This window comes from Cololabis saira, chromosome 4 (assembly GCF_033807715.1).
Source record: "Cololabis saira isolate AMF1-May2022 chromosome 4, fColSai1.1, whole genome shotgun sequence".
Taxonomy (NCBI): domain Eukaryota; kingdom Metazoa; phylum Chordata; class Actinopteri; order Beloniformes; family Belonidae; genus Cololabis; species Cololabis saira.
This window is the reverse complement of record NC_084590.1, coordinates 38,038,644-38,051,330: the sequence shown is the minus strand read 5'-3', so window position 1 is coordinate 38,051,330 and position 12,687 is coordinate 38,038,644. Positions and strand designations below refer to the sequence as shown.

The 12,687-nt window shown below is 41.3% G+C and overlaps 1 protein-coding gene across 1 annotated transcript in view; it reads right to left on the bottom strand.

Moving 5' to 3' along the window:
* Positions 1 to 12,687, bottom strand: part of b3glcta (beta 3-glucosyltransferase a) — a 76,186-nt gene that overhangs the window by 36,039 nt on the left and 27,460 nt on the right. The window contains exon 4 of the mRNA XM_061719686.1: positions 2,339 to 2,448. Within this exon, the coding sequence (XP_061575670.1) occupies positions 2,339 to 2,448 (110 nt within the window). The remainder of the gene's footprint in view (positions 1 to 2,338; positions 2,449 to 12,687) is intronic.

Here is a 12,687-nt window from a genome sequence, read left to right as displayed (position 1 = left end):
CCGCAAACCACGCAACAACAGCACGCGCAAACTTTTTCAGTGCACACGCAATTTAGTACTCTTTATTTAGGATCTTAGTAAATCGGGCCCTAAGATATTTGAAGTCATCGACCATCAGTTGAAAACTAATTCTGACTAATCAAATGTAATCTGATGACATTTTAGGCCAGATACACTCCATCCATACTGTCTCGAGTAGAAGCAAAGGTTTAGGATCTTGCCACCATCTCACGACCACAGTTCACAATTGCCAAATTTTTATTATGTTTTCACATGTAAATAAACAAAACAATATTGCAAACAAGTTACAGATTAGAATAACAATAATAATAACATTAACAAACTGTCTGGAGATGATCCTCTATTCCGTCCACTGCTCGGCATTTGTTCAGTTCGTGTCACGTCTCATGTAAGTACTCGATTTTCCCCAGTTCTTTTCAAATACATTCTCTTTAATCCTTAAAAGATATGTCAATTTTTCCATAGAACAAATTTCCTGGACAATTTCCAACCACTGTTCCTGTTTCGGGGCATTTACATTGAGCCAGTTTCTTGTGACTGCTTTTTTACTCGCAGTGAGTAACACTTTAGTCAAATACAGATCTACTCTTGTTACAACCTTTCCAATATTCCCAAGATACATCACGGGGCAAGTAGTTGGGATTTCATATCCCAGAATGTGTTTTACTATTAAATTTACATTTTGCCAGTATATCTTAAAGGAGCTTGAGGCAAGAATAAGAAATGAGACTCATTAGCGCCACGACGACCGTGGGGGTTCCTGCAGCCAACAGCGAAGCCGGAACAGGAGAACGCGCATGCAGCGTCATGTGACGTCACATCCGCAGGACAGCGCGGGAAATTCGGGCCCGGAATTGCAGCACATTTTGCAGCATACAGTCTGTTCAAGGCAACGGAGAGATACACTAGAGGGCTCATTCTTTTTGGTTTGGAACGCTTCATCTGACATTATTACTGGAAAACTTAAAACGTATACGCATTTTTTTCATAAATCCTGCCTCAAGCTCCTTTAATTTTTGTACAGTTCCAGGAGAGGTGTGCATGGTCTGCCTCCACATTCCCACACAGTCTCCAGCAGTTTTGTTGTGTGGCGACTGGCGAGTTTCCTAGATTTTATTTTTGGTGTTATAAAATATCGAGTTAGATTTTTCCAGCAGAACTCCCTCCATATTAATGAGTTTGTAGTCCCCTCTGCTCTCCCCCATAACTTGGTAAAAAGCAGAGATGGGTCGAGACCCCTTGTGTTTGTATGCATCCACAATGACTCCAATCACCTCGTTTATAGATGCAACTGGCCTTATCTCTTTTGTGAAATAATCTCTTAACTGCACGTATCTATAGAAGTCGTTATTTTCGAGGCCGTACTTTGTCTTTAGCTATTGGAAGCTTAGAAATTCCTCACCTTCTGAAACCGTACACATTGCTGTCATTCCTTTTTGTGTCCATTCTTTGAATACTGGATGGAGCGCCCCTGGTATGAATTTTGGATCGTATGTGAACCACCTCAAAGTGCATATATTCCCCTTGAGTTTGTATTTTCTTATTACAACCCTCCATATTTCTAGTGTGAATGCAACTATTGGGTTCATAGTATGTTTCATTGCACCCATCAGGTGTTTATCCCCCACCAATATCTGGGTCTGATAACCCTGTGTTTCCCTTTCAATTTCCTGCCATTTAGACTCATAGTCAGGTTTACACCAACAGGCCAGAGGCCTGAGTTGAGCAGCATAAAAATATTCTTTAAGGTTAGGCAAGGCCATTCCACCCTTACTTTTAGGTAGTTGGAGGGTCACAATTGCCACTTTATGAAAGAAAGTGCAGAATTTGCCCATTTCGGCTCAGTATCCTCAGTCTCCCTCAGAATGTCACCAACAGATTTCCTGATTCCATGAAATAACTAACAACATTTCACAAGGAGCTGAGACTGTTGCATATTTTAAAACTACACTTTCATATTCCAGATCTAAATCTACTTTGCAAGATGGGTATCATGAATAACTCTTTATGCTGTCATTAAGTTTTAAAATTTAGGAGAATTACAAGACTGACTCGCAGATGGTAAAAGCACAGTCTTCCTTTCCATCTCCCTCTGAAACTAAATGTATTTGACAATTAAATCATTTTAACAAACCACGGTGACACCCTGCAGCATAAACTTGTATAAGCATTGACATTCTAGGGTGACTTTTTTGACAGTGAAGGTTATGATCAAATTAAAATTTTCCTCAAATATGTCATGTAGGAGTTTTGATATGCTCTTTGTTTGACAAAATAAAAGCATGTGCGCATGAGTGAAAGCTGGCTCGAGTCTTACCTCAGTCAAGCTATGTGCCTGCTGGAGTAAATCGGCTCTCCGTCTTTCCGCCTGCCTCTCATGGAAGGAGTTGCTTTGACTCTGGATGACGAATACGATTTCCTGCAGATCTGCAGGAATGCAAAGGACAGAGATGTAGGAATGCTCATACACTTTGAAAAGGGGATCATAGCAATCAAAGACCTTCTCAGAGCAAGCCAAGATAAGAGCCCCAGTATGAGTAACCAAGGTGACTTTGGTTAATCTTCATTATGGGCCTGGGGATAATAACCGCACATCGCATCAAGAGCTTAATTGACTTGGGAAAGAGTATGTAAATGTCACAGCCCAGACTGTTTTACTTAATAAAAGATTAGCAGTCAGAGAACATTTCTCTGAGGTGCAGTAACAGCCAGAAGCTTGACACAGCCCAGCTGTCCACTTCTGGCTCAGCTACACAGCTGCAGTAGCAGTAAACCTCAGTATTGTTTCTGTGATGTAAAGGCCAAGGTTAAGAGGAGGCTATAAGCTCACCACTGTCTGTTTTAAATACTTCTTATACAGGTTGCATTAATCTTGTAATAATGTTCAGATTCCATTTTTGTCACTGGCTCCGCTAACTGTGGGTTGTTTCCATGTGAACAAGGGCAGGAAGAGTGACATAAATCTATATACAACGACACTGGCTCGAGAAAAAAAAGAAAGAAAAAAAAAGGTCTGAGGTAAAACCTCGAGGCTTTAAAGACCAGCACAAAACAAGACTATAGGGCCAAGTGTAAGAATTTGGAAAAAGAAGGAAAAAAAACCACGTAATTGTGTGTCTTCAGCTCTGTATAATTAAATCTGACAGTTCTTAAATCCTGTAAGATGTCCCTCACATCAAAATAAAGTGTACAGAACCTGGCTGGAATAACTGCGATAACAGCAAGGGTTTCCAAAGATTTAGAGCTATGAGAGGAGAGATGACTTCAGATTCAAAAACGCTGGTACTGTATGTCACCTATGTTTGCCTCTCATGACCATCAGAAGTGCAGCGACTGATCTCACAGGGCTTTTACAGCTCTGTTATTTTAGAATTAGAGCATTTGCGCTGAATATGGCCATCAATTTTAATTACGGGAAGGACTGCTTGGAAGGCGCTTGCCAAATTGGATGAATGAGAGGGTTTTAATGTTTCAAAATGTTAAAAAAAATGAAGACGTCAGGAGTGAAAAATCTGGTGTTGATTTAGAAATTGTGCAAAATTTTTACAGAGAGAGAGAGAGAAGAAGGTCCAAAGTTGACAGATTACTTGTGCCTCAATTACACCACTTGAACCTACTCCCACCTGTGTCCTGATATCACTGTCCAGGTCAGGGATAGACACTGTGTGACAGTACAGTATCTTTGTCAGATCTTTTTAATTAAGGCTTGGTGGGTGTGAAACTCCTTTGCTTGGATCATAACAAAGATCCCATTCATCCTTGAGCCTTGGCAAGGGAGGAAATTACTCACTAAATCTCAGCATGTCCATCGCTGAACAGATCTAACCTGCACTGAGAGCTGAGCTCAGTGATACTTCCACTACTTCACCTCTAAATGTCCTTCTGCTGAGTTTGCTCAATTAGAGACTCTCTGTGTGTGTGTGTGTGTGTGTGTGTGTGTGTGTGTGTGTGTGTGTGTGTGTGTGTGTGTGTGCACATTTACTTTCAGATAAAGCAATGTATCTTAAGGCTCCAGGTGAGCCAACAGCCCCTTGATACTGCACAGTACAGCAATACCAGCTTGGAAGGAACTAAAGGCAAAATCAGATTAGCAGTTTGCCAATTTCTCATTGCACAGATAATGCATACCCCGTGTCAAAGCAAAGGAGAAAGAGAGGTAAAAAAAAGAAACTAATTAAAACAGAATTCATTGGCCTCAACTCCACTAATGGCTTTCGATTAATCATCAAACAATGAGGTGAAAAGGGTGGAAAAGGAAAAATCCTGTTGTAGTGCCTTCCTGTCTACCCTTCCATCGTTACTCCGTCCTTCTCTCCGTTCAAAATGCCCTTTTCTGCAATATACTTCGATACTCGTGGCCGTGCAACAGGGCAATCAATACATCCAGCTGTGCTTAAAAAAAGATTTAAAAGAAATGCACTTAGTGCCAAACATGACACAAAGCCCTTTTATATTTGTAGGGAAACGGTGGAACTGTACAGTAATGGATCTGGACTTCAACAAATAAAGATCTAGAAAGTGAACCCCGCATCTTGAGGAGAAGAAGTGTCTGGCAACGATAGGACTGTTTCTTATGTTCTGATAGGATGTTGCCCCTGTGTTAGCTGGGTTGTTTCCATGCATTTAAGATAATACATGCACTTTTTACTTATGATGCCCCCATCACCCCGTTGATGCCCCCATCACAAAATATAATGGTGTGTTTGCAGTAGAAGACGTTTTTCACTAACTCCGGACATGAAAGTATGTTTTTCTATTTTTTTAATGATGGGAAGAATATAAGCAGCACCTTGGCACCAAAGAAGCAACAAAGCGCTTTTTTGGCAGTTAAAGGAAATTATTCAAGGATACCTCTGTTATTGGAAAATAATGTGGCTTGAATGAAAGAGATTGAAGGTTTGAGGGGAGATGCAGCCAAAAACTCCCGTCCGATCAGTGCAAATTATTTTATTTTGCCAGGTCGATAAAACAAAAAAAAAAATAACGTGACTTCAGTGTTCATTTATCTTTCAAAGCTCAGTATACCTCAGGGGCCACTTCACAGAAAGAAAAAAAACAACAAAAAAAGTCTGCACAAGCCTTGGAATATATTGGATAAAATGAGAAATAAGGCAATTCCGCCTCCTCCCTTCTGTCTTATGAGATTCTTTTCTCAAAGCACAAAAATACTATATAAAGGCCACCGCCATCTGGCCCATGGCAAACTCTGCATTTAAAGCTTTGAGTGTTTGTTGGCTGCTTTAACATATCCGGAGGTAAGAATACTGAGGATGATACGGATTAAAGAATCAGTGTTGATGAACCAAACAGTGTCTGAACATCAATGCGAGTGTAGGTAAAAGCAGGGCCGTAGTGACCTGGCCACCGGCCTTGCAGTGTTGTGACTTAACTGACACAAATCAATAATGACACTTCCTTGGAGCCAACTGCAGATTTTGCCAAGTGGCAGTGAGCTGAGAGCTCCCTGACCTGTAGGCAGGGTTAAATTAGGATTTATTATCTCAGGGTGGATCTCTGGAGTCAGTGTTGCAAAATGTGCGCATCCCATCCCTGAGCGCAGACAACATTACATTTGGCATTGTTTCTAAAAATTGTAAAGAAAATGAGTTAAATATCAGATATAACAAGATTAAAATAAAATAATGTAGGATAACAAAAACATTTCAGTCTTGCCCTTAAGTGTGGAAAGAATGGTGAGGAACGGGCAGATGGTTATGGCGACTGCAGTAGGGCTGGGCGATATATCGAGATTTTAATATATATCGATATATTTTCAAACGCGATATGGTACGAGACAATATCGTTTATATCGATTTACATTTTTTTTTTTTTTTTTTTTAATGATTTTGATATAGCTTATTTTGTGACAAATTGACTTGAATGTTTTATTTGAGATTTGCACAAATGTTTTGTTATTTGCACAACTGTCAACCTCAGTGGAAAAGTCTGCCTGTTACTGTCTACATTGTATTAATTGCACAGTGTATTTTAATTTAATTGTTATGCAGGAAAGGGATATTTGTTTTATTTTATTCAAGAAGCATTTTTATTCTATATATGCAGGCAGTTTATTTTTATTTCATTTGTTTTATACATTTTGATATTGTGCAGACCTCTGTTAATAAAGGAACCTGTGTGACATTTGGCACGAGGCTTTGTATTAAAACTGACTGTTTTTTAAGGGTTTGCCTCAGAAAAAAATGAAGCTAACAGAGATGCTATGCTATAATGCTTTGGGGGAAACCCCAATTATGGCACAGAAAAAATATCGATATATATCGAGTATCACCAGCTAGAAAATATCGAGATATGACTTTTGGTCCATATCGCCCAGCCCTAGACTGCAGTAATGTGAACCAATTTGTTGTGGTGAAGAGAACTACTCCAAGTCGAGGCACTTTGTTTACCATGTGGTCATGAACTGTGGGTAGTGTCTGAGCGAATGACATCATCGATAGAAGAGGATGAAATTATTTTCCTCTGTAGGGTGGACTTACTCTCCTTTGCAGATGGGTGGGAAGCTCTGATTTTAGAGGAACTCGGAGTAGAGTCACTGCTTCTTGACATTAAGAGGAGAAACCCGAGGTGGTTTGGGCATTTGGTTGGAGTGCATCCTGGACGCCTCCCTAAGGAGGACTGTGGGCATGTACAACTAGGAAGACTCTCCAGGTAAGACCCAGGAAATGCTGGAGAGGTTACATTTCTTATCAGGCTTGGGAACACCTTGGGAAACCCTCTCAGACGAGCTGGAAGAGGTGGCTTGGGAGAGAAAGGTCTGGGCCTCTTTGCTCAGGCTGCTGGAGGGATGCATGGATGAAGGACTAAGTTACACTTAAAAAAAGAGAGCTAAATAACGGACAAAAACTGCAGTTGCACTGACTGAGGACTCTTTATCCTGACTCTTCGGACGATTTTGACTTCTACACCAACAAGCAGAAAAGGGAAAGAGTTAAATCAACCTCACAGAGGGAAATCATGACTTTCAAAAGCCTTTGAACACACAGCACTTCATTGTAAGTACCAGTATTGGAAGGAAGACACTACAAGTATCAGCAAGAGCAGTTAGTTCAAGGGATCCCAGATGGGCTGACACTGGAAGTCTGGGCATCATTGGATAAATCTGAATTATTTTTAGACTCAGTTTCACATCATTTATGCACCGTGGCAGCAAAATACTACAACAAATAAAACGTACACTTACAGTACGAAGCACCAACATGCAGCACGTGCAAAATACTGGCATCCTGAATGACAAATGACTGAGGTCGCCAAACTGTTGAAAAAAGCCAGACTAAAGGGAATATGTGGAGGTGTGCAGAGGTCTACGTGTGTTCTTAAGTGCTTCAGAATGTGACCGCTCTGAGTCAGTCAGCAAATGGGGTATTTTAACTCTGAAATAGAGCTTTGCTCCGCAACCCTTACTCAATGTTGTGACTTGAACACAGCCACCTGCATTATTCGGGAAGAGGATGCACATTTGAGTGTTACAAGTGCAGTCGAGGCAAGTTGAGGCTTCGTAGACCTTCAAACATGAGAAAAGTGTAAAAAAAAAAAAAAAAAAAAAAAAATCAATATATTGTTGAAGATATGCAAAGGGCAGCGTCCCATGGTGACACAGCGCTTATGCCTGGGCTGAGCCCCACAGAGACACAGACCGATGTAATTGCTGCCTTTAGGCAGTCCTGCAGCTGTGTCACCTCCATCAGTGTTGTAAAGGAGGTGTGTGTAGCCAGGAGAGCTGTCACAGGAATGTGTATTTCAGCCGGGAGTATAACTATTCCCATTTTTCACTAAGCACATGCATGATGTGGCAACATTACAAGGACAGCAGATGTCAATAGTTCTTCCCCATAGTCAACAGCCTCATTCTCCATCTCGCTGCTTTATCATGGTGGAGTGAGGCCTGCTTCACTCCACTGATTCATATGATTGGACTCACAGAAACAAGATGGCCCACAATTATCCTTCTCCTGTGAATTCTCCACTCTATCTCTTCCCTTTTCACCTCCAAAATGGTTCAAATCGGGGGAGGCAGTGGTGCAAGCTGTGCTGCAGACACTACTCGTCGACCGAGCTACTCATGAACATGACACAGACGAGAAGTAAGATTTAACAGTCAGTCCACAGATACTCAGTCTGAAAGCACAGATTCAATACAGCCAGCTTTCTTTGGCTGAGTTTGATTTAGATATAAAAATGATTTATCTTCAATAGTGGTGATCATCTAGCATGGCACAGGTCTGTGGATCATGCAGAGGGCGGAATGATTTTCTATCATCAGGCTCCTTTTTATGTTAATACATACTTTTAATTGCCTTGCAGAAGCTCAATAGAGAGTATGGAGTATTTAACTTTCAGATTACATCTGAAAAGGGTCAATATAACAAATATCTTCCCATAAGATATGGAGCGGAACACAGAAAACAGGAAGAAGAAGACAGAAATAGAATGAAATGAGGAAAATGCCAGCAAAGGGATTGACAGATGCACTGCCAGCGCAAAAAAAAACAAGAAAAATCTTTGCCTGAGAAAGAGAAGCATGCAAGAGGGAAAAATTCCCTGTAAAAGATTTATCATATTTCAATTCTCTCCAAGTAGTAACACAAAAACAAACCAGATGCGAGGCGTAAAACGTCAGAGGGAGAATAAAACAACTAAAATACACCTCTAACTTATGCTAATCACATTCTTTAGAGGTTCTTTAGAGTTCATGACTCCATGGACACTTCTCCTGAAGACTAAGGCCACGTTTACACGTAGCCGGGTATTTACAAAAACGGATATTTTCCCCTCTACGTTTTCAAAAAAATCCTCGTTTACACGGACCCGCATGAAAACGCTCTTAACGTCATGCAAGCCAATCAGAATCCTGGAAAAACATCAACAAATGACACGTGTGTAACTTCCAGTTAAGGGCTGATTTATGGTCCGCGTTACATAACGCAGAGCCTACGGCGTAGGGTACGCGGCGACGCGCACGTACCTTGCGCGTCGCCGCGTACCCTACGCCGTCGATTTAACGCGGAACCATAATTCAGGCTTCATGCTGCTGGCTGACGCGCTCACAGGCTTGAATGAGCAGGAGGCTGGACGGGGGGGGGGGAGTTACTTTTAAGTGTGACTTTATATTAAACAGGTAAAATACAAGAAAATATTGACGGTGGCCAAACTAATTGTAAACACAGGTCGCACACATGACGCTGGTGAGTTTCTGGTGCATAATGTGACGTTCTGAAGCTTAAATCTCCGTTTTCCTCCGTTTAGACGCAAACGGGAAAACGGAGTTTTTGAAAATCTCCACTTTGGCCGGAGTTTTCAGAAATGATCGTTTTTGGTGACTTTGACCTCCGTTTCCGTGTAAACGGACGGCCAAAACGCATGAAAACGCCTCCGTTTTTGTAAATACCCGGCTACGTGTAAACGGGGCCTAATGAGCGCTGAACTCAACCCTTAAACCTCACTTAATATCAATAATTCAGGAAGAATATGCAATTAATTCTTAACAGACTCTAGGTTTTGCTTGCAATCCCCACAATGCTATCAAATGAAACGAAACAGGATGAGACATCACTTGAAAATAAACTAGTTTTTCCTCTCCTTTCCAAAAGGCAGAATTTTGGGAATGGTAAACGATTTTAAAGCCCCTTTGCCTACATACGCTGAGGGTTTTTTCTGACTTTTCTTGGGATGGCCGCCTGATCTTGTTTGACTTTGGAAAATCACGTTGTTAGTTGTGTTTGGAGATATAAATGAAGGAAAGCAGACACAGCAGGGATTTGTCACACTCAAGCAGCCAGGCATTCTAAAGAAAATTGGGAAGAAAACAGGGAAAATAAATATAAAAGAGGAGTTCAGTCAACATCTTGTGAACACTGAAGATGTGTTTACACCCTCTGGCCTAAAGTAGCTGGATCCAGGTGACTGCATAAATATTAGATGGTGGCGGAGGAGTCAGTAACACTTTTTTCCTGCCATGTCAACTTGTAGAGAAGGGTAATACAAATCATACAGCAAGAGCCCAGAGCTTCATCCAAAGGGATTCAAGGTGAACTGCAAGGTCGAGGTACATCGATGTCAGATTGCACCATCCGTCACTGTCTCAGCCAAAGTGGACTTAAAGGAAGACAACTGAGGAGTCCAAGGTTGGAAGCAAATCATCAAAAAGCCAGACTGGGATTTGTCAAAATGCTTATCTATAAACCACAATGCTCCTCCTTTGGACAAATGAGACCAAACTGGAGCTTTGTGGTTCACACAGGCAAAAATGAGAAACATGGAGGAGGCTCGGTTATGTCTCAGAGCTGCTTTGTTGCACCCGGCACAGACTCTTAATGAAATCTGCAGACTATTAATGTATTCTGGTGGGAAATGTGCTCCCCAGCGTTGGAAAGCTTGGTCTCAGTCACAGGTCATTGGTCCTCCAACAGGAAAATGACTGAAAACACACAGCGAAAAACACCCAAGAATGGCTAAGAATACAACTATGGACCATTCTGAAGTGTCCTTCCTGATCTAAATCCCATTGAACAGCTGTGGAAAACAGCTGAAACATTCAGTCTGGAGAAGAAAGCCTTGACAACTGAGGCAGCTGGAGAAGTTTGTTCATAAGATGTGACTCCAAGTACCTGTCTACAGTAGGGCTGTTCGATTAATCGATTTTAAATCGTAATCGCGATTATGTAATTAGAACGATGTTAAAACGTGAAACTCGTAAAATCGATTTTTCACTTTTTTTTTTTTTTAATTTTTTTTTTACCTTGTCTGCACACATATTAATGATTGATACCATATTAATGATTGATGGAAATCCCTCTCAATACCTGCGACAAGTGCCCCATGGGAGAGGCTCTTTAGTGTAGGAGGGGGCGTTGTAACATGCCACCGGGCATCCCTCAAGACAGATGCGGTAGACCGGCTCGTGTTCCTTGCAAAAAACTTGCAAATGTGAATAGCAAATGTAATGACTGACATTACACACCTTTACCTCCTTCATGGGTTGCATTATTATTTAGCATGCAAAGACCCAGTTTAGTTTAATTAGAAAATGTCTTGTTTTATTTAATTGGAAATATAACTTACTGTATGTTTGCAAGTACTTATTTGCTGATTTTGTTTTTCAGAGATAAAACTTTATATTTTATTATATTTTTTAAAACTGTTTTTCAACTTATTTTACAGAGTTTTGGACTTTATTCATTCATTTTTGGTTTAATAAGAGCAAAGTTTGCACTTAAAGCCCAATGGGGCAAATGTTCAATAAAAAAACAGCATATTTGAAATCATTTATTTGCCTTTTGTCAATTCACAAAATAATCGTAATCGAAAATCGGATTTTGAGAGAAAAAAAATCGAGATTTTATTTTTGGGCAAAATCGAACAGCCCTAGTCTACAGGTACAGAAATCTAATTAGGCCCTGAACACCTGAATCTGGCATGCCGCCTGTCCTTTTTACATCAACTGACATGGGGAGGCGTGTGCTGAGCTGACTCTACCAATAACTCTGAGGGTACACTTCATCGCAGGTCAGGCCTAATGTTAGTGTAAAGTGACGCGGCGTGGAGGGTCATGGGTGGGATCTGTTGATGAAAGGACGAGGATGTTTGCGAGCTCCACATTCTCAGAGCCGTGGGTGTCATAAATCGGCTTATTGCAGAACCCGTAATCTGCAGCTGGCTACTGAAATGACAGACACCCGGCTTTGCAGGGAACGAAACTGGGGTCATTAACAAACTGAAGAGCCTCAGAAGGAAGTTCCTTGCGGTCATTGAACAGAACAGCAGGAGTGGCAGAGGGAGACTGCTGCTCATATTCGTGCAACACGATTTGGGTGAAGTCGCTACTAAAATCCTGTTGTTACTCAGCATGGGTCCGCCACACCACCCGCTCCATCTCCTGCATCCAGCGAGCTCTTCTGATGTTGGTGAAGGCAGCGAGGCCAGGCAAACAGACAGCAGGCCATCATGTTACACATTACCACTCATAGACGCCCCGAGTCGTCCCCCCCCCCCCCCCAACCCTGCTTCAGGCACAACGGAGGCAATAACACGCCTTGCATTTACATTCCCCAGCACGCATTAAAAATGCGTTCTCCATCCAGGGACAATAATGGGGTCTAATCTAAAAAAAAAAGCCAATTGAGAGTTCAGAAAAGTCCCTGAGCCGTGGCACATCATGAAAAAGGTTTGGGGCAGCTGCGGGGAACGTGAGAGCTTAAATATTGAGGAGTGATACCGCCATACGTGCAAGAGGAGCAGGAGGATTTTTTTAAGTGACCTGTACAACAAGAGCAGGCTGGTGGTTATGATGGTCATGAAGCATGTTTCACGGCTTTGATGGGGACTTGTTAGTTCACTGTGGAAGCATAAATGATAAATAAAACACTCATTAGGGATGAATGTGGATGTGATGTGACTCTAAAGTCAAATAGGACCGGTTCCGTTCACAATTTTTATCTTTTGAAGTTCATGAACAATCATGGCAAGCTACAAATACATAAAACGAAATAAAATGCCAACAAATGCTGCTCATGAATAAAATAATACATGAAAGGCAACAATATACTTCCACAGAGCAGCAACTTAATAATGTCCTTCCACCTAAACACACAAGAAGTGCACTTTAATTCCCTGGCGTATAACAAATCAGTATTTTCACTCTCAAATACC